General features: G+C 41.0%; 1 protein-coding gene across 5 annotated transcripts in view; it reads left to right on the forward strand.

Moving 5' to 3' along the window:
• The window catches only part of mcf2la (mcf.2 cell line derived transforming sequence-like a), a 42179-nt gene that overhangs the window by 17893 nt on the left and 2370 nt on the right, over positions 1–21916 (forward strand). For 3 of the 5 annotated variants that reach the window (XM_028007112.1, XM_028007110.1, XM_028007111.1), the window contains exons 2-30: positions 2772–2855; positions 4872–4986; positions 7546–7636; positions 13460–13573; positions 13761–13877; positions 13968–14117; positions 14751–14875; positions 14979–15093; positions 15168–15287; positions 15686–15877; positions 15948–16139; positions 16221–16374; positions 16458–16510; positions 16617–16696; positions 16792–16858; positions 16934–17049; positions 17139–17208; positions 17317–17409; positions 17492–17584; positions 17660–17785; positions 18310–18531; positions 18611–18703; positions 18792–18870; positions 18951–19017; positions 19247–19353; positions 19535–19627; positions 19861–19935; positions 21536–21645; positions 21743–21855. In XM_028007112.1, the coding sequence (XP_027862913.1) occupies positions 2772–2855; positions 4872–4986; positions 7546–7636; positions 13460–13573; positions 13761–13877; positions 13968–14117; positions 14751–14875; positions 14979–15093; positions 15168–15287; positions 15686–15877; positions 15948–16139; positions 16221–16374; positions 16458–16510; positions 16617–16696; positions 16792–16858; positions 16934–17049; positions 17139–17208; positions 17317–17409; positions 17492–17584; positions 17660–17785; positions 18310–18531; positions 18611–18703; positions 18792–18870; positions 18951–19017; positions 19247–19353; positions 19535–19627; positions 19861–19935; positions 21536–21645; positions 21743–21855 (3226 nt within the window). Of the gene's footprint in view, positions 1–2771; positions 2856–4871; positions 4987–5386; positions 5743–7545; positions 7637–13459; positions 13574–13760; positions 13878–13967; positions 14118–14750; positions 14876–14978; positions 15094–15167; positions 15288–15685; positions 15878–15947; positions 16140–16220; positions 16375–16457; positions 16511–16616; positions 16697–16791; positions 16859–16933; positions 17050–17138; positions 17209–17316; positions 17410–17491; positions 17585–17659; positions 17786–18309; positions 18532–18610; positions 18704–18791; positions 18871–18950; positions 19018–19246; positions 19354–19534; positions 19628–19860; positions 19936–21535; positions 21646–21742; positions 21856–21916 lie in introns of those variants that run through there. The other 2 variants (XM_028007114.1, XM_028007113.1) reach the window with 2 other exon arrangements.

A 21916-nucleotide genomic window follows, 5' to 3' on the forward strand; every position in this document is an offset into this window, starting at 1 on the left:
ATCCCCGCCACCTCTTCGCTGTCCTTTCACCCCACTAAATCCACCGATAAACTCAGCTGGAGATGCTGAGGTGGTGCAGAAATGTCTCTCTCTCTTGCTGAATCCAAATAATACGCTGTTGCCTACATGTGCGGCGAAACGTTTTAATATGAAAGTTGTTGGATTCGTCGCTCAGAGAGGCTGAGAAAAGGGATGAATGAAGTGTGTGTGTGTGAGGGGGGGAGGGGGGGGGGGGGTCAGAGTCTGGGGGAAGGGAACAAGGATCCTGGGGGGGGGATTCTTTCTAACCCCTCCATAATCACTATTTGTGTTTGGTAGCATTGGCCCACTTCTGCTCTGTGTCTGTATATGTGTGTGTGTGTTGTTTGGTGGGTAAAAGGGTTAATTTGCAACCCGTAGTTTAATTTCATTCAGGCCACGGAGGACAAAGCAGCGTTTTCGGGTTGCAGCAGCCCTGAAAAGCCGCCCGACGCCTGAATGTCTAATAGATTTGCACCGTTTACCGCTGTACCATGGGAGGAGTGTGTGTGTGTGTGTGTGTGCTGTGCAGATTGGTTCAGCTTAATCAAATCGGTTTCCTCCCATTTATATAGCATGTTGTTGTCACCCACACCAAGCTAGTAAAAAATAAATAAATCACTTCCAAGTGTTAGGGAAATACTGATATTAATTAGTAAGATAATGACATATTTGACAGCTTGGTTATCAATACATAATGCAAATTCAGCAAAATATTTTGCAAAAGCATAAGTTCAGATTTTTTTGACAATGCAAACAATGAAAAAAGATACTTTTACATGTAAATAATTCAAACATTTTAGTAGTTTTAACATAAACTTCGAGATTCTTTCCAATAATTATCTTTATTTCATATTAAAAAACACCAGATTTCTAAGAATTTTTAATAGATTATTTTAAAAAAACATCATAAATCAAATCTTATGAAATCTGCAGACAATAAAGAAGGAATGTATAAGTTAGTGAAAGAGAAAATTTGTGAATCTACCAGAGAAAGACCAAAATAGAACAGCTAAACAAGTACACACACACACACACACATAGAAATATATCTGAAGTCAAAGCTTAATGCTACGTGTCAGGCTGTGGTCCAGAGTCGGAATCCTGGTCGGAACCGACAGCTGCTACGGAAAGCTCAAAACAACACACTGAAACACACTCATGTGTCAGTTCACTTTCTCCCACAGGCTGCCTCATATATCAAATGTCCTCTAATACTGAACATAAAGTGTTGGAGCAATCATTCACCACTTTTCCCTTTTTACTCCACTTCACAAGTATGACTAAAAAAATCTAAAAAAAAGAAAAGACACCCATCCTTTCTATTTACTCTTTGAATTCTTTGAGAAACTGTTTCTGCTTAAGCCTGTGTCTTGTCACAGCTCCATTAAGCTCCATTAAACCGCCATACTAATCTGCTTAAAGCATCGACCTGCCTCTGGACTTTCTCCTTAACTCCCTCTTTTCTCCATATCGGTTTTTCCCTCTTCAGAGCATCTTCTCTTTGCCCTTTTCTTTCTAAAACAATTCAAAAAATGATTTGTAATCTAAACATGTCAAGGATTTTTTTGGGATTGAAACCAAAGTTGTAAACCTGAGTTTCTCTTGCTAAGTCAGAGTAAAGTTTGGACTACATAATAGACTTAGAGCATGTAGAATGAGTCACTGTCTAGTTGGTGTGTACTGACACGTATGGATATGTAGCATTACTCCAGATGTAATCTTTTAATCCGACTGGTTTCCTCGTCATATGGACCAGACATTTTTATTTTCAAGATAAGATAACAAAAAAGTTAAATGTGCTGCTAATACTACAACAGAGATTTTCTAGTTTTTTTTTTTTGTGATAATCTGAAAAATATGATGTGCAGCTGTATTCAGCTCCCTCTCCAACAGCTGTTCACGTCTGCTGGTTGTATGCCAGTCCTTTTCCAAACAACTTCAGACTGAAAAATCTCTGAGCAGCAGCAGCGAAATGGCAGGCGATAACAGCAAATACTCGCACGAAGAATATAAAATATATTTTATAGCAGAAATGCTGTACAGTAAGGGCAAAAATTCAACGTAAATATTGTGTAAGAACGTTCAACAGAGTTGGTTAATTTAAAAAATAATGTTCAATGTCAGCTTCATTCATGTGTTAATCTCCTGCTGCAGCTAAAAACTGACATTTGGCCTTCCTCCCTGCCTGCAGAAGGCTCCTGCATCCAAACACAGAACCAGAATGCAGAAACATCAACCTCAGTTTGTCTCGTTTCCAAGGTGTGAAGCATTGTGATGCATACGATAACTGTAAACTGCCTTACAGTGAGCTCTGTGGGGCAATTTAGACTGTTAGCAGTTTGTTTGGTTTGTACTTGGATTGTAATTAGCGTCGCTCACTGCCAGCTACACCATTGTGCTTCATGTCAGCGCCAGCCTTCGTCTGCATGCACACACCCCCTCAGAGACGCTCTCAGTTTTCATTCACAGCCGCGCACGTGATTGCAGACTGTTGGCACTGCCGGGTCAAACACATGGGGGAATGGAAAGAGGAGGGGGTTTTCCTCTGGCTCTATATGTCTGAGCGGGCTAAATGAGATTACAGTAATCCAACTTGACCAGGGAAGAGAGGAAATGCAAATGCTGTTTGTGTCATCCTCTTTCCACCCCACTTTCACCTTTTTTCATTAAATATAAAATATGTATTTCTTCTATCACACCAAAAATGCATGTTGATTTTTCTTCTACTTTTGCTCATTTTTTTTGTTCAGATGACATCCTGCGGAAGGAAGACGGTCCTCTGTTAGCAGCTCAGATTGGCTCCGAACTGCAGAAGCAGTTCGCCATCCTACCAGGTAGGTTTGATTCACTCCCAATGCAGAATCATAAAACATCCCAAAAAGTTTGGGGGAAATCCTACCTTCAATTTGAGCACATTTAGCCAGTGAGGTCGCAAATGTTGACCTTTGTGTCAGTTTGACATTTTACTTTGAGTCCGAATCGAAGTCAGATTTCTGTCATTACTACTTTACACCTGCCTTACTTGAATTGTCTTTCCCATTTTGAAGAGTCACAGTGGTTCATATTACAACAAACTCCAGGAAAACAGGAAGTCATGCATTGTTTATTGAGGGTTGAAAGAGTCTGATTGGGTTGGAAAAGCAAAATTTTATTCTGAAATGAACTAATTTATCATTTCCGTTCTAATGATAGCACCAAGTGTTGAATGAAAGACTTGTTATTTTTAGATGGTTAACTCAATGGATGACGTCTTATTTGGTGAAATGAAGTTTCAGCTGTATAAATTTAATTTGGAGGTCCTCATACGTTTACTAAAAAAAACTAAAGCATTTTTGAAGAAGATATTGGTTTGGCACCTTCTAGCAAGTCCAAAGGTTTTGTTAAAATTCGCAATATCTTTTATATCTCGCCATATAGCTTTGGCCAAGAACTATTTGGGCTTAGTATTTGGTGTCTAAGACAAAATCATGGAGTCGAAAGCATGACAGGCCAAGAAAATGAAAATAAAATCAAAGTAGTCTGAATTTCTTCTATTTTATTTATTTTTATAGGAAAGAAATGTCATTCATCGTAGATCCAAAACCTAAAAAAGGATTTTGCACCAAAGGCGTCTAGTTTTTAAATTCTTTTGGGCTTCATTGAAGGAATTTATTCTCAGTTATAAAAACAGAATTTAGGTCACTTTCTTTCAAAACGCTTGCTATGTTTAGCAAAGTTTAATAAGTCCAACAAAAGCTGGTTTGGGTGTAGCAAATTCGGCTTATCAGTAAAATTCTCTGGACAGATGAGGCTCTAAAAAGATAAAATACTTCGTGTCTTACTAAACACTTTTTCATTGTGAGAAAAATATGTTGGAAATAATTTCACCCTGATTAAGAATGGAAAAACCTCTGTTTGCATCATCCACCTGTGCTAGAGGGGTCAAGTTTGAATCCTTCTTGAATTGCATTTCCTGGTGTGTGAAGGAAAGAAAGAAAACAAGGAAGAAAAAGCTCTGCTGCTGTCTTTTAGGCGTCTCTGCGGGAAAAGTTTAATGCTTCTCTGTTTCTGACGACAAGTCGACCCAGATAAGAGACACACAGCATCGCAGACAGTAAATTACACACAAATACACACTGGGGAGGTGGGAGGGGGGGCTGTTTTGGGTTGCCATGATGATCGCGACTGCCTGGTGAATAATTTACTGTGGTGATGATGTGCTGTGTAATCTTAGTCTCTAGGGAAAGGAAAGGAAAGGAAAGGGATGCTCTATGGATTAAACATTAAGATGTATATATTTTTGAGTATAAGTAATGAAAATCAGTAAATTACAGCCTATAAAAAGAAAGTGTTGATGCTTAATCTGGCTTTTAGAGTTGGAAGAAGAAAACTTTTGCTGAAAGAAACGATACAATGGACTGTGGAAGAAGAACTTTTTGGCTACCTTTGGTGGGGAATCGAACGCTGCACAGCTCCCTGAACACACCACCCATATGAGAGTGGTCGCAACAGGAAACTAAGCCAAAGGCAATCGGTTGCACACAATTTTATTTTGGTGCATCTGAATAAAGGGGTCCAAAAACAAAAAACAACAAACCTACATTTTCAGATTTTTACCTAAAAAAGATTTTGAAAGCAATGCATCATTTTCTATCTACTTCAACGATGCGCCTGTTGTTGAAATCCCGATGGAGTTCATTAATCTCAGTTTCTGTAATGTGAAGAAATTGACTGCTTTTTGATACTTTTTTGGACCAGTTTATCTAGAAGCAACTCTTTCACAGATAGCCCAGTTAAATCTCATTACACCCAGGACTTAAAGAGGGTTTAAGAAGTCAATAATGACTCCTCCGTGACCTCTGTGTCTCCAGGGGGTCGCGGGATCAATGGCCACCCCGTCATCTTCCTCCCAGAGTTCCCGGCGTTCGGTGAGCTGCCGGAGGAGGAGCTGCAGAATGTGCTCCGCTACCTCACAAGGGTCCCCAGGTTAGTGCAGCTGCTTGTAGAATAATACCGTGTGGAGCCTACAGATGGCGCTGCAACACTAAAGGCAAGGAAAAGGAGACTGAAATGAATTTTTAAAAGAGAGAATAAAGAATTACGCTTGAACTATTAAACTTTTTTTCACCATTTTTTTTTTTACGATAAAATGTAATGAAAGAACGATTTGGGATTTGCTTTAAGGTCTTATTCGTTATTTTTTTAATAAAATAAAGTCAAAATCAGCCCTTTACGTCTTTCTCTCTCACACATAATTCATCTGTTATCAACATGACTCTTGTACATGCTTTTTTTTTTTTTTGTCTATGCCTGATTACCTTTCATATATAACATCCACCACACACACACGCTGCTGAGTCCCCTCCCTGTCTCCTCTCTCCCACTCCGAGCTCCAATTGGACGAGAGGCTGCGGAACTCGGCCGTGATTGGCCGAAGAGGCTCTGAAGTGGCTGATGGAGAAGCAGAGAGGAGGAGGAGGAGGGAGATGCTCTGCAAGGATGGGAACGGTCACCTCTCTCCGTCTACAGACGGCAACAAAAAAAACCCCCAAAGAAAAAACATTGGATGAGCTCAGGATAAGCAAGATTTAAGGACGATTGGATGATCACCATGGAATATTGAGGATCTCTTTCGTTTCACCCTGGAGTATTTGGATTTTCCACGTCCCCTTTTCTCTTTGGTTTTGGATGTTTTTACCAGCAGAGATGGATTGAGGATTTTGCTGCAGCAGCATTCACTCGGTACATCATCTGACAGCCGGAGAGTTCGGCTCTGCAGCGTTAGCATGTTGGCAGAACACTCTGTTCGCCGTCGTTGCGTGTGTGTGTGTGTGTGTTTGGATGTGTCAGGGTGCATGTCATGTTGTTCAACAGGACCTTTCACGAAAACGTGGCATTGTCACACACGCCCACGCACGCACACACTTAGGAGCGTTAGCTTAATGAGGCTGCTACATATGGCTCTGCCTGTGGAATGAATGGCCAGATTTTCTCCCTCCTCGCACAACAGCGCATTAATGCGGTGCCAAAAAGGTTGCCATGGTAATCAGGATGGCTGCTCATAATCGCAGCCGGTGAGAAATGATGACTGCAGGCAGCCGGGCAGCCGGCAGCGAGGCTTTGACCTTCATTGGGACCCATCTCTATTCTCTGAATGTGTTAAAGTCTAAATGTATAAAAAGATAACACTAAAAAAGAAACAGAAATCAAGCGTGAGCTAATTAAACTAGTCCTCCTGAATTTACAATATGTGAGCCTTCAAATGGGGAGAAAATTGATGGGTTGTGCTGAAAGTTATTGCACCGGTCAGGTCAATTTTTGAAGAGTTTTTATTTTAAGGATTAGAATGCATAAAAGGAGAAAACATGCCCTGTAGTGCCTTCATATACTGAATAATAAAAAAAAACATATTACATGAAAACATGTCGATTAGTCATAAAAATCTAAACAGAATAGGTGCTCTTGATTAATGTGTTGAATTTTAGCGCATCAATGAGTAGGGAAAAAATTTTATTTTTCAACAGCCAATCAAGGTAAAATGAACAATTTCCAGTATTTGTTTTATGAAAACTATATTATAATAACATCACAGAGAAAACAGCTTTTCTTGAAAACTGTTGTTGCTTTGACTGAGCTTTTCCTGACCTGCTCCTCTTGGGTTTGAAGGACTAAAATATACAAAGGAGACGATATGACGTGCTGCAGACTCATTAATTAAAATTCAAGGTGGCAAGTTTAAAATCAACTGCCAATCAAATGAAAGAGAATATCATTTATGCATCATAAACTCAAAAAATGCTGCAAAGTGCATGCTGTATGATACGTTTCTAGACCAAAAGTAGTAGGAATTTTCACTTTGATGCCCTTCTGCTCTCTAATCAGTCAACCAAAAGAAAATTGTCCGATTCAATCTCTAGCCTATATAGTCTATTGTAGGATTTACAAAAATTTTGAATTTTGAAATCTTTTATTTCAAGCAACTAAATCAAAGTGACATATCACAAATTACTTCATTATTAGCGATCTGCTGGTTGAGCTTTTCCTGGCTGATGCTGATTTTGTTTGAAGTCTGACCCACTGATTCTAGTTTTGAGCATTTCCAATTTTTTTGTTTCTAAGGAGTAAAACCCTTAAGAGGGAAGAAAAAAAAACACAATAATTTTTAGTTGTACACCAGAGAAAATGTGTAAATGTATAGCTTACAGACTGAAAAATGTAGAAAGTTTTTTAGCTTTGATGGCTCGAGGGAAAATTGTCTGGTTCCGACCTCAGCCGACATGTTTGGTGCATCTTCAAAAGTCATGACATCACAGTGAAAGCAGCCCGTGGTCAGCCGTCATCCAACACAACTATTCTTACTATTACTCCAACGTGAATCTGCAAAACTGGAAGATGTCCTGCATGGAGCATCCAAATTAATCTTTAAGCCCCCCTCGTTGGTCCCATGTAGCGCTTCAACACCGCACACCCTCTTCTTATCTATCCGCCACACGAATGCGGCAAAGTGTCTTTTCCCCCTGCGATAACGATGCCTCTCTCCTGCAGCGTCGCAGCGTCTGGAGAGGGCTTCATCCTGATCATCGACAGACGGCTGGACCGATGGGCCGCCGTCAGGGCCACCCTGCTTCGCATCGCAGTAAGACCCCCGTCCCGTTTTGTTTGTGCGTTTGTGACTGAGGGAGAAAGTGCGTTGGCAACGGCAAATGGCTGTTTTGGTCTGGCTGTTGGGTTTTACATGATTTAATGCTTGTTTTCACGCTGATCTGTGGGCTGTCAGCTGTCTGTGGGTATAATTTAGTGTGTCACCAGTGAGAATAATGAATGTTTTAGGATGATCTACAGTGCGAACCAGATTCACTGCTGCTACTTATTCATGAGCTGCGTTGTTGAAAGGGCATGTGCAAGCTCTCTGCGTCTTCCTGGATGTTGAAATGAGGTGGGAAGTTAAAAATAGTGTATTATTCCGGAGTGGGAGGTGGAGTGTCTCACAACATGTGAGACGGTCTCCTGCTGGAGCAGAAACGGATGTTATTCACACTTTTTTTTTTCTACTCAGGCAAATCCTTTGACATTTTTTTGTCTGTATCCTTTTAGCCTGTTTCTAGATGATCTTAGCCTACCCTAGAATAAGCAGAAGAGGGATTGAATCATTTTTAAATGGACACGACAGTGAAAAACAATCCAGAAAAGGTTTTATATTCCAAACTTAAAGAGGAAAAACAGTGGACAGGTAGAGCTGGACCAATGAATAAATACAGTATGTGGCTAACAAATTGCATTGCAAAATAATCTTTTATATAGATCAATCATTCTTTGCACAATAAAAACCTTTTGCACAGACGCTTACATACTTGTGTAAACTGTAAAAAAAAAACAAAAAAACTTTGTGCACCGATTAGATCATAGGAGACGCTGTAATAAAACTTTACCAGGTCCAGATCCTTTTTTGTACTGTAAAACGTTGACATTGCCCAGTTCTGTTTGCGCCTTTTGAACACATAAGCCTGATAACACTGTAAAAACTCTTGTACAGATCAGATTCTTGCTTATACTGTAAAAAAATAAATAAATAAATAAATCTGACGAGACAAAAACTTTCATGGTCCAGGTCCATGTTCACAGATTAATAATATGTATTTTACAATTAATTGCACAACCTAATCTAAAATAAACACTTCTAAGATAGCTTATCTCCTGTTCTGGTGTAAATGAACATGATCATTTTTTTTGTTTTTAAATAATTTTAGCTACTTATTTGTCTATTTAACACAATAAAAAATATTGTCACACTGTAATTGCTTATATTATTTCGATTTTCATTAGGAAGAACCCGGTGCTGTTTGAAAAAGTACGTCCTTTTCATTAGATAACTTTGATTCTCTTGCAAATTTCTTGAATTACCTCACCTGTACTACGTGCGGATGTTATTTAGCAGCTCCAGCAGCTTGAGGACAAAGCTTCACCTTACCTTACACATCTGCTGTCTGGATGCTCGCTCTGTCTGCTACCGATTAGCTCCCCCAACCAATCTGTGCAAATGTATGCAAATGTATGCTAATAGGATACTAATTACCATCCAGCCTAATCGCTCTGTTTGAGCAAAACTATTCCCATAGTGGCTATAAGCCGTTATGAGACTCCTTCCACTTGTAGAGAAACATCTGAGCACTTGAGACGCAAACATGGCAGTAAACATGAACCATAATCACAGTCTGCTGATTGGTTTGGTTTGTATGTTTATCTTGTCATTTTTCATCAATTCTTTTGACTTAAAACAAACATTTTTAAGTTACTTGCAAGTATATGAAGATATTTGCACTAGAAACTAGACCCAATATACTTAGTAAGATTTTGTGTTTTTGCAGCGTAAGCCCATTTTTGGAAAAAACTGAGTTTAATTTTACAGTCCACACCGAGACCAAACTCCTGCCAGACCTCTAAGGCCAGGGAATCACTTAAATAGAACCTGTCTGACCACATGAAGTAGGCTAAGATATCTTAAACAGCAACACAACACGCCCCGATCTGAAGTGCAAATCACAAAATCCTGAACTTAACAATAATAATATCCTTCAGAGCACATAGCCTGACCAAATGTCACTGCCTGATTAGCAGTAGTATGATTTATTAAAGAGGCAAACAGGAGATCAATATTGAACTCTCACCGCTGGCGTACGAAGCGTCTGGTGAAGCACAGGCTGGAACGAAAAGAGATTTTCATCCTCCAACCAAAATCCACCTTGCAGAGGTGCTTTGAACAGGTTCAGTCTTTCATATTTCTGTAAAACTAAAGGACAGTTCATGGACACTAAGTGTTTTTGCAGGTGTCGTTTAACATATTTTGTATAGTTTGTAGGTGTTTCCCCTTTTCCTGTTTTCCTTGCCATTTTTATTCAATCGCTTCTCTTTAAATGAAACTAACAAAAGGTGGAGATGATTGTAGTGATGAAGCCGGGACAATTTATGTCTTTCGGTGTGATAACATTGTTTCGAGTGGTTGGTGAGTTTATCAGCAGGGAAGCAGAAGCTGCTCTGCAGGGTCTCCCCTCCTCCCGGCCCCTCCTTCTTCTTATCTCTCTTTTTTTCCTAATTGTTAATCACTTCATTCTGTCCCGATTCTGTTTTTCTAATGGCTTGTTTGTTTTACTCTGAAATATATTTAAAAAAAGCCTCTCAAGCTGAAATCTAAGGGGGGGAAAAAAGACAAGAACGAGATGTTTAATTTCAACAAATTCAATATATTTTGTGTAAATCTACATTTATCTGAATTGAAAGACATGGAAGACGCTTCATTTTTAATGTATGAAGCAGAGTAAGAAATTCACAGTGGACAGGAATTGTATTATAACCTGAAGGCTTTAACGGCAGGTGGTGGGAGGACACAGTCTCTGTTCGTCCTTTGTTGGACACGCCTGACCAATGAAGCTCTCTCTTACTGAAAGGTGAAGCTTGTCTTCCTCGCTGTGAAATGTGCTCTTTGTCAAGGTTTGCAATTTGCTGTTTCAACACCAGAAGATGGAATTAATAAAATACAGTGGGACTTTTTCCATTGTGTTTTAGCAAAAATGTGTGTTTTGATTGTTTGAACCTCATAAACAAAATTTTTTTATGTGAATTTGGTAGATGGAGTAACAGTAAAAGTTTTTATTTTGCTTATGGGTGTCGGTTTTTGTGATGTGATGCTAAGCCAGTATTTAACCACAACCATGCAAATTTGAGTTGTTGCTTCATTATTTTGTGTTGGAAAAAAATTGTCGTTCAAATTTAAAATTTCTAAAAATGTTTAGAGATTTAATTTTTGGAAAATCTGGATTTCTTTTGTTTTATGATTGCACTCCTTGGGGTCTCCATATTTCAGTGTTGCAGAGCAGCCATCTTGCGCGAGAAGCGTGCTTTACAGCTTCTGTTTGGACCTTAAATTCAGGTTAACTCTGTGACGAAGTATTAGGAACAAGGTAATTTTTCATTTTTTTTAAATTTTGAGAATGAAGTCAAAATATTTGAAGAATGAAGTAGTAATTTTACGAGAACTCCAGCACGAACAATAACTATTTAAAATGCAATTTGTGTAAGTTTTACAAATAAGAAGATGCTAAAGCTTTGAACACATCTGTGTCAAATTATTATCAGCAGCCCTATGTTAAATAATCATATATGGGGATCATGCAGACTGCCAGTTCTTGCTTTTTATCCTTCTCCTTCTACAACTTGTTCCGTAATAAACCCCATGTACAACGTTTGCTTTATTTCAAAGGCACCAGTACAGTCTAACAGGATAAAGCTGCATAAAGGGACCATTTTGTCTTTGTTGCAGTCCACCTTTGGGAGTCAGAGTAATGCATCCGCAGCCACTGAACCAAGCAGGAGCGTTGCTGCAGGCTGAATGGCAGATGGCTCTGTCAGCGGGTGCAAACACAAACAGCGAATATGTTGCAACACGTAAAGTCAGCTGAAAAAAAGGGCAGGTGCAATATAGCTTTTGATGTATGGATTTAAGCTAAGTCCCTTCTTTCTAATGGAAAGAACATTTTCCACATCTTAAACACTAAAACAGAGGGAGGAGGTTTAATATCCAGGCGGCTCGGACTCCCAGTGGGACCATGTGGATGTCATTAGAGGACATGCCAGGAGAGGTTCCTCCCTGTCCACCCGTCCTTCCTCACCGGCTGAATATAAATCAACTCGGTCAGCATCCTGATCCGTATCATTTATTAATGTGTGCTTTTCATCCGCGAGAGCCCGGGGTCCGGAGAGGCGTGTGCGCATTAGCATATATCTGTGTCGGCGTGTCAGGGGGATGCACCGAGCAGCTCCAGCATTGTCATGCTAATGCAGGGCTACAAATTAAACCAGGACCTCTCAGGGCTGATTGAATTTAATGGCTTCCAGATACACATATGTTGCTCTGTGTTTGCTGCTAGCGGAGGAGCGAAGCTGCTTTTAGAAACAAGAGGGCTTTTTGTTAAAAATATTTACATTTTTCTAAAAATGTGTTTCTGTTTGAAGAAAAGCAGCACATCTAGGGTTATATTTTCCAGCCTGTAATGAATGGAAAAGCAAATCAAAGCTTTTTTTTTTCTTTTTAGCTTTTCACAACATCATATCTCCTAGATTAGCTGTGGGAATACCTTTTTTTTTTCTTTTATATGGCGTCATGATCTTGTCACGCGTCTTCCTAAGCTCGCCTCCAGCCATGTACGTGTGTGTGCGCTCCTGTGTTTGTGTGTGTACATGTCAGTCTGCATTGATTTATCCCGTCTAACAGGGAGGAGCAATTCACTCAGGGGTTTCAGAGGAAGCCACATCCAATAAAGTCTTTGAGCTGAGTGGCCTCTTGGGTTCTGTCCTGTCTATCGAATGGCTCCGCTGTATTTTGAACCGGCGAGAGAAAAGCTACGGTTAAGTTGCTGAACCAAAGTGCAAAAATGCACTGCAATGTAGGGGGTTTAAGATAAGAATGTATTTAATTCAAGAATAAACACAAGAACTGGTTGAATGCATATCATATTTGAAGTGCCATGAATGCAAATGCTGCTTGCCAATGATAAATGTGGTCTGTTGGATGAACCTTTCAAAGCCATCGATGCCACATTGGAAGCATGTTTTCTAAGATGCTAAAAATTCTAATTCCAAGAGGCGGAGGGGATCCTGAGGAAGGAACATTAAGAGGAAAAATCAGAAAAATGTAGGTTAATATCATGATATTGTGCAGCCTGATGTTAAATACACTGCAAAAATACAAAATCGTCAGTCTAGTTTCAAGTGCAAATATATTAATACCCTTGAAATAAAACAAAACTGACTTTAAGTAACATTTTGGCAACATATGAAAGCTTGTTTTAGGTCAGTTATGTCTTAATATTGATTTTAAAAAAGTGCTAATTCCACTGACAGATAATTTCACTTACAACGTAAGAAAAAATGTCTTGTTAGAAGTTAAATAAGCTGCAAGTGGAACAATAGAAAAAAAATGCTTCAAGCCTTTGTCTGAACACATCTACTTCTCTTTAATAGTATTAAACTCTATTGTCTTTCCTGTTTTTAAGAGTTTCATGTCATATTTATACCATTACACCAAGAACTCGGAGATTTCTAATTAAATCTTAATATATTTCCTAATATAAATTTTTTTTTAATTATTCAGCTGTGAATTTTTTTTATTATGTATTGATTATTAAATGCCTCATGTGTCTTTTGTCTATGGAACTGCATCCACAAAAACAAAATGCGACTCATTCATTGATAGAAATTAAATTGGGCCTAAAATCAAAGGATTACCCAATTTACAAGGTTAGAAAAGCTACGGTTTTAATCAAAAGCCTTAGGAGTGTCGGATGTATTTCCCCCCTTCCTCCTCCCCAGAAAATCCAAATTGGAAACATCTGACAAAATAAAACTTCTTTTAACATATAGAGTCTGGCTAATAAACATGTTTTTGTTCCTTTTTTCTCCCACTCAGGGTTCATTTCCAGGGAACTTGCACTTGGTTCTGGTGTTGCGTCCCACTACTCTGTTCCAGCGGACTCTCTCAGACTTCCTGTTCAAGTTCAACAGGGATGAGTTCAAAATGAAGGTGCCAACATGACCAACGAATGTTCGATCACTTAGTTTTATTTGTTGTCTCTCATTATTACGCGTGTACAGTGATGGTTTTAGATGTAACCACACAGGCAATTGCCCAGATAAAAAAATGAACTTACCTTTCAGATGTTTTTTTTCGCCCCTCCTTGGAATCTCCTCTGATTGCATGTCTTTATCAGGTGGTGATGCTGAGTACAGTGACCGAGCTCCACGCTTATATTGACCCGGGGCAACTGACCACAGAGCTGGGAGGCACACAGGAGTACTGCCATGACAGCTGGATCACACACCGCACTGTACGTCAACGCAAAGGTTTTGTTTGTTTTCTGCATATTCATGGCTCCAGTTCAGGTTTTTCTTAAACGATCGTCTGTATTTCTACGCAGGCCATCGAAGCGTTCGCCCTCATGGTGAAGACCATGGCACAGACCCTGCAGGCGTTTGGCACCGAGCTTGCAGAGACAGAGTTACCCAACGATGCAGAGGCCACCGTGGACCTGCTGCACAAACACACACTGCAGAAAGACACAATGAAGGTCAGCAGTCCCCTTTCCTCTTCCATAAATATTTGAAACAGGATTATATTTACATAAATCTACGGCAAGCAGTTTGTGTTTAATGTAAAAGTATCTAGTTATCCTAATTGATGTAAAGTTTTCTACGCTTTGGTGTTGACGACTTAAAGATGGGATTTTTTTCTGCACAATAAGTGTGACTAATTTGTAGGTTAGTGCTTCAAAAACCTGACTTCCAGCTCTTACTAATTGGATAAAGGAGTATTTTCCAAATAGATTTTTGAACTATCGACTAGTTAGGTCTGGTACAGGGAGGTACAAAGTGTGGCCTGAGGGCCATATGTGGCCCTAGGAATGATTTTGTGTGGCTTTTGTCCACAAGCTTCATTTCACCAGACTGTTCGTGGAGAGACACTTAAAACTAATTAAAGTGAATGATGCAGACAAAATAGAATAATCTTAAAACAGAAAGACAAAGCATTCATCTTTTCTCAAGCATATTTTTTGCTTTCATATCACCAAGAATATTTATGAAGTTTGACTTGAAAGTAGAATCAAGGTGAACCCATTTATTTAACTAGGCTAAATAAGAGGGTTTTTAAAAAATATTGCGTATTCAGTTTGTTTGCTAAAGAATGTCTTTCCAATTCCTAGGAGGACCTGAAGGTGGCGCTGTCTCAAGGAGGGCGTTTGCTGGCTTGCATCAATGAGCCTCTACAGACAGACCCTGATTACAGCATGACACAAGATGAAATGGAGAACTTGGCGACTGTTCAGAGGTGCGTGAATGGGGTGGACGCATCCAAAAATAATAATTCCACGAACAAACAAAGAAACCGCTTCTCACAAATCTGCTTCTTTATTTCATTACATCTGCTTCAGACTCCTGGGTCAGTTGGACGAAACCCAAACGGCGTTTGATGATTTCTGGGAACGTCATCGCACCAAGCTGGAGCAGTGTCTGCAGCTCCGCCACTTTGAAAAGCACTTCCGTGAAGTTAGTCGCGTTTTGTGCCCTGCTCGCACCGTGGGAAGCAAACTTTTAAATCAAAGCGCCTTCCTGTTTCTTAGGTGCGTCCCCAGCTTGACGTGATGTTCGAGCGCCTGTCGGGTTTCTCTGAAGTCAGCATAAGCCCCGCCCACGCAGAGCACGTCCTGCGAGAGCTCAGCAGCCACGAGGAGAAGGCTTGCGTAAGATCCCAGTATAAGAAAAATAAATAAATAAATAAAAATCAGTTCAAGATGTTTGCAATACATTTTAATTCAGTGTTTATAGGAGGGCACTACGCTTCCTTGCAGAAGAATTCACTCAACATGATTACTTGTAGATTTTGTCTCAATGTTACAACTGCAAACTTCAATGTGCTTTAGGAGGATTTTATGTAGTTGACGAAAAACAAAGTGGTGAACAACTGAGTAATGGAAGAGAAAGGATTAGCAATATTTCAGTCAAAATAAATGACTACAGGCAGATTTATTGGTATTAAAATGATGGGTCCATTATCAGTCAGTGAAACACAAACTGTCACATCTAGTGTTTTATCCAAAGATCGCTTTGACATGCCGTTGTTTGTTTTTTGTTCTATCAGGAGCTGATGGACCTCGCCTTGTCTCTGGCCAGCGAGGGGGACAGTCTGATAGAAAACTCTCACTACGCCGAGGACAGCATCCGGCCGAAGTGTGGCGAGCTGCGAGGCGTGTGTGAGGAGATCGGCTCCACTCTGCGGAGCAAGAAGGGCCTCCTGCTCAGGGCCCGGGAGCTGCACCACGCCCTGGAGAAGGTACCGCTACTGAAATAACGTCAGGAATAAGACAATCTGGACGAAGCGCTGAAAAACACTTTCCTTGCAGGCGTCCCAGTGGTGTGAGGACGGGATCTTGCTGTTGGCTAACCAACCGGTGGACCGCTGTCAGTCTCAGGATGGAGCCGAGGCGGCTCTGCAGGAGCTGGAGCGCTACCTGGATACAGCGGCTCTGCACACCATCTCGGACCGCGGCGCCATCTGCTGTCAGTACGAGGCGGTGCTCAATCCTCAACTCAGGGTGAGAGGATGAGATTTCATTCTGAGAGTTTATGAAAACATGATATGCAGCAACGTTAAAGATGGACTCTTCCTCTGTCAGGATCACATGGATAAGGTTTTCCAGAAGCAGAGCTCTGTTCAGGAGATGTTTGAGAAGAGACGAGTTAGCCTGAAGAAACTCGCCGCCAAGCAAACCAGACCAGTTCAGCCAGTGGCACCGAGACCGGAGGTCAAGTCTCCGCTCTCCTCTCCCAGTAAGTCTCCAATGAATGAATGGATGCAGCTAAACATTATGTGAATAAAGTAGTTAAAATGTGAAAACGAATCTGCTTTCCAGACCCAGAGAGAAAAGAGAGGAGATACTCAGCAGATAGTGCACTCTGTAAAAAGGTAAAAAAAATTGTAAATTTTAAAATTCCAATAAAATACGCTAAAATGTATGAAGCACTGCATCTACAGAGGTTTCTTCTTCTGTAAATATTTACGACATTTCCAGGATGAGTCTCCAGTACACAACGGCGGAACAAGACACGCTTCCCTTTCAGAAGAAGAGGAAAACCTGGCAGTACTTCGTCGGTAAGTCATCCTCAGAATTATAATTTAATAACTGGCAGCCGGGCTAATTCAGATCCGTCTAAATTCTTTGTTTGTTTCGTTTCCTCGGCCACCAGGCATGTGATGAACGAGCTGCTGGAGACGGAGCGGGCGTATGTCGAGGAGCTTCTGTGTGTTCTGGAGGTGAGCGTGGCGTTTTGCTCGCAGCCCGGTGCTAAGCGCCGGATCGTGGCATTGATTCGCTGATGTTCTGCTCAGGGTTATGCAGCAGAGATGGACAACCCCGCCATGGCCCATCTCATCCCCAGCACCCTGCAGAGCAAGAAGGACATCCTGTTTGGGAACATGCCGGAAATTTATCAGTTTCATAAAAGGTACACTTATTAGTGTGCTTTTTCTGTCTGATCAAGCTTAGATTAACGTAGTTTTTTCAATAATCGGGGCGTTTCGTTTTTCTATCCAGGACGTTCCTGAAGGATCTGGAAGCGTACACGGAGTGCCCAGAACTTGTAGGCCGCTGCTTTTTAGAGCGGGTATGATTCTTCTCTTTTTTTTTTCTTCTGGAATTTCCCACAACAAAGAAACACTTGCTTTACTGAAGAAGTGCACCCGTTACACATTCTGTTGCCGCTTCCCTGCAGATGAAAGACTTGCAGATCTACGAGGCCTATTGCCAGAACAAACCTCGCTCAGAGAGCTTGTGGCGACAATGCTCGGACTGTGCCTTCTTCCAGGTTCGACGCCTTCCTCTTTACGTCTCTTCCGGGAGAAACGCAGCCTTAAGTGTCTCCTCTGACTTTTGTTTTTGTGGTTTAGGAGTGCCAGAAGAAGCTGGAACACAAACTTGGTTTGGACTCCTACCTCCTCAAACCCGTCCAGAGAATCACAAAGTACCAGCTACTGCTAAAAGTGAGCGACCTGTTATTAGTTTTAAATAAAACAAACATGGAGCAGTATTACTCACTGCCTGTTGTTTTCCTTCAGGAGTTGCTGAAGTACAGTAAGGGCTGTGATGGTGCCGACGACCTGCAGGAAGCGCTCTCCTCCATCTTGGGAATCCTGAAAGCCGTCAACGACTCCATGCATCTCATCGCCATCACAGGATACGAGGTTTGCGTAACGTTCATTCGGTTATTTATAAAAATGCTTTAATCTCAAGTCATTTAACTCCAGTGATTCCTAAAGAAGTGAATTTGACAAAACATACAGTCACAATATCACAATGCCAATTTCAATGTTTTAGAAAAATAGATCAGTGGACTTGTTCATCACAATAAATAAAAGAACGGTAACAACCCTTTCTCAGTAGATGATAAGTATCTGAAACACAAAATAGAATAATGTAAAAGAAAAATTAAACATTAATTAAGACGAATAAAAACACACAAGCTACAAACATGTTAGAAAATGATGATGAAGTGAGTCTGAGCTACATTTTAATGCAAATGCAGCTGCAAGTGTTTTCATTTTTTCTTCCAAAACTGCTTAAATATTTTGATTCAGTCAAATCAGATGAAAAGTCTCAATCGCAGTTAGGCATTCGCACAGCATGACGCTGCCACCGCCGTGTTTGACCATCAGCAGCTCCTTTCACTTGGATTGTTGCTTTAATAAGCCACCTTTTCTTCTTTTAGGGCAACCTGTCAGATCTGGGCCGTCTGATGATGCAGGGCTCCTTCAGCGTCTGGACGGAGCATAAAAAAGGTCACGCCAAGGTCAAGGACCTGGCCAGGTTCAAGCCCATGCAGAGGCACCTGTTTCTGCACGAGAAAGCTCTCCTCTTCTGCAAAAAGAGGGAGGAGAACGGGGAAGGCTACGAGAAGGCGCCCTCGTATAGCTTCAAGCACTCGCTTAGCGTAAGCTGACGTCGTTTTCACATCGCCGTCGTGTCCTCGTTGCAGGTTAACGTGTCTATCTGTGGGGGTTTATGTGCAGATGAGTGCGGTGGGCATCACTGAGAATGCTAAAGGCGACAACAAGAAGTTTGAGATTTGGTGCAATTCCAGAGAAGAGGTCTTTATAGTGCAGGTAACACAAAAAAACAAATCAGCTGCCTCTGCAGACCCGCCTGTAAATCTGCAGACTAAACAGAGGAACACCGGTTTGCTTCGTCCAGGCTCCGACCGCAGAGATTAAAACGGCCTGGGTGAACGAGATCCGCAAGGTTCTGACTCAGCAGCTCAAAGCCTGCAGAGGTAGGCTGGTTTGCTTTGCGCTCTCCGTTTCCTGCAACGCGCCGCCGCTCATCTCTGCAGCAAACTGTCGTGTGTTTCAGACGCCACCCAGCAGAAGAGCTCGGACTCTCCGAATCCCACCAGCAATAACTCCTCCATCTCCCTCAGGTATGGTTGCTGATTACTTTGTAAGATTTTGTGTTTTGGCAGAGTAAATGACAGTTTTATTAAATCATTTCTTACATTTTCCATGTAGGTGAAAAAGTTGCTTTTGATATTTACTCAGGTTATCTTTGTCAGGTATTAAAATGTAACTTACGATCTAAAACATGTCAGTGAAACAGAAGAAATCTGAATTTTATAGCTTTGTGTGAAGTCGCCTGTTTGTTTCCCGCAGCCCGTTCCGCAGCAGTGCTCAGAAGAACCAGAGGAAGCAGGATGAGAAGAAGGTGGAGCCAAACCCGACCTCAGAGGCGAACTCGTGTCCCTCGCCGAAACATAAAGGTAAAAGGTTAAAAAACCACAAACTCAGTTGTGGCTGCAGGGCTTTTAAAAGCGTCCCCTGTCTCTGCTGAAGGCTGCACTGTCGACTCTCCATAATCTGGACTCTATTTCTCTCCGTCATCTTCATCTCCATGGCTCTATTTGCTCTATCCTCTCTCCCATTCCCACCCATCGCCTACAGATGAAGCTGTGACCAGCCCGACCACTGACAGGTCCTCAGTGGCTAAAAAGCGTTTTACTTTGCAGGGTTTCAGCAACCTCAAGAGCCCCAAAGGTAACATTAAGAAACAACAACCTCATGAGTTTCCAGAGCTATAAAAACCGACGGTGGAGGTATCCTGCCACCTAGTGGTCAAAAGTGAAACAATCCTTTTGCTTTTCTTTGCGCTTTTGTACCTTTTCTCTGCTCTTTTCCATTTTTTCCAAACAAAACCTGACTTTTGCTTTTGCTTCCCCCCTCTCAACCCGCTGCTCATTTCTTCCTCTGCTTCCTGCCTGCCTGCCCAGGCTCAGCTCTGAGTCCTGAGCTCTCCTCCAAACGCCACTCGGTCAAGAGTGACCCCACGCCGTTTGGGTTCAAAGGTACATTCTTGTCACGTTTACCACGGCGTAGTTTGATACTCGTATTGATTAGATTTTACCAGCGTTTCGTGGAAATACTCTCATTTCACATTTAATTTGTTTTATATGTGTGGAGAGAAACCGGTTATCTGCATAACGAGCTGTGTTTTCATTATTATTTCATCGCTGACACGTTGATTACATATTCTTATCATGTCCTAATAAGTTTGGGCTTTGAATGACCCTACACTGTTTCTCTTATTACCTTACAAAAATGCTAAAGAATTGATTAATATTTTAAAATATAAAGGCAATTTCTTTACAAAGAATCTAGCTTTGGCAGCTTTCCATAGGCTCTTTTTGCAAAGAGGAAATCTACAAACTGCAAGCTATTATTTAAGTAATCTTATGTCCTTCTGCATCACAATTTAATGACAGAGACCATATTCAACCTTAATAGAAAGATAAAATTCGTTTTTAATGTAAAAAGCTAAATACATTTTCTATAGTAGGTACTATAAAGACAAGGTACCATTTTAAGCATCCAGAATTATGCCACGAATTTGCTTATTCCTGAAAAAGGTCCCTAAAAGGCCTCATAAATCTGGAGGTTTTATATCAAGAACAACATTTTTACATTGATCTGCAGATCATCATCCCTCAAAGTCTCTTTTCCAACCTAAACATCTCTCTAGATGCTTCACTAATTCTTTCTTCTGACCAGCCTGGAAGCAAAATACTCCCAAACCCTCCAGTTTAAAGTGTAACACCATTTCCTCTCCTCTACTGGGCTCCTGTCATTGACTCGCTGGCAGTTTCTTCCCCCTTTCAGAGCCGGCTTCACGCAGCACTCTGAGCAGAGTCAAATGGATGAGTACCTCTAACCTGCTACAGAGCAAGCGGCGAGGTAACACCGCCGCTTGAAAGTTGGCCGTTCGGTCTCACTGTGGCGGGTTTTGCTGTTTCGGTGCTTCTTATGGTGAAGTTAGCAACATTCTCCCACATTCAGACCAGAGAAACAACTAATTGAGGTCAAATGGTTGATTTGAAATGCCTGCTTCACCATAAATCAGTTTGGTGATCTTTCTATTTTGGGTGGTTTTGTACAACTTTAACACCTTTTCAACAACCAGATCTTTGAACATAACAAATCCTTCTGGTTTCCCAGTTTTACTCTCTGTATTGGTGGACTGGCTTGTCTTAGTTTGACACTTTCTCCTAATTTGACTGTGACTTTCGGTTTGCAATCACAAACGTGGATGTTTTGGTTTTTTTTAAAACTCAACATTTATATACAACATTTTTTCTGTGGAGCTCACCGAGATATGGAATTATTAATGCTTTCATTGAACAGAAAGCGGAGAAAATAACAAAAAACTACATTTCTGATGAAATCCGTTTTTTACTCCCCAACATCAAGTGAATTTTATAATCACAATAAGAATTTTTTTTTACGACAAACAATAAAAGTCCACCCCTGGTTCGGAGAAAGAAATTGGTCTCCCTGGTTGCAATCATATATCACAATCTGAGTGCGTCAAATCAACATTTTTCTTCTTCGTGTCTTTAATTTCATTTGATTGAATTCTTTGTCGTCCTTTTTAATGTCTCGTACCGACAGGCTGGAACAAGCCGTCTCTGTCAGTGGACGCCTCGGAGGAGAACGATGGCTTCTCCAGTGGAGAGGACCCAATGACCTCTGACATCGAGGATGAAGTGGTGAAAAAGCTGGTGAGCTTGAAATCTCTGGCATTCCCTAATCCTTTCTTCACTGTAATTATCTCATTAAATATGTTTTTTTGTTGTTGTGTTTTTTTTAACTCTGAAGGCTCCAGGAAAGTACAGTGTGGTAGCAGACTGCGAGAAGGCGGGCCCTCAAGAGCTGTCTGTCAAAAGTGGAGACATGGTCCAGCTAATCAGAGAGGGAGAGGACGGACAATGGTAAAAACTTTCCTTCCACCATCAAAAAACATTTTCTTAATTTGAGGGTTTCACTGCCTGG

This window comes from Xiphophorus couchianus, chromosome 22 (genome assembly GCF_001444195.1).
Source record: "Xiphophorus couchianus chromosome 22, X_couchianus-1.0, whole genome shotgun sequence".
Lineage (NCBI taxonomy): Eukaryota > Metazoa > Chordata > Actinopteri > Cyprinodontiformes > Poeciliidae > Xiphophorus > Xiphophorus couchianus.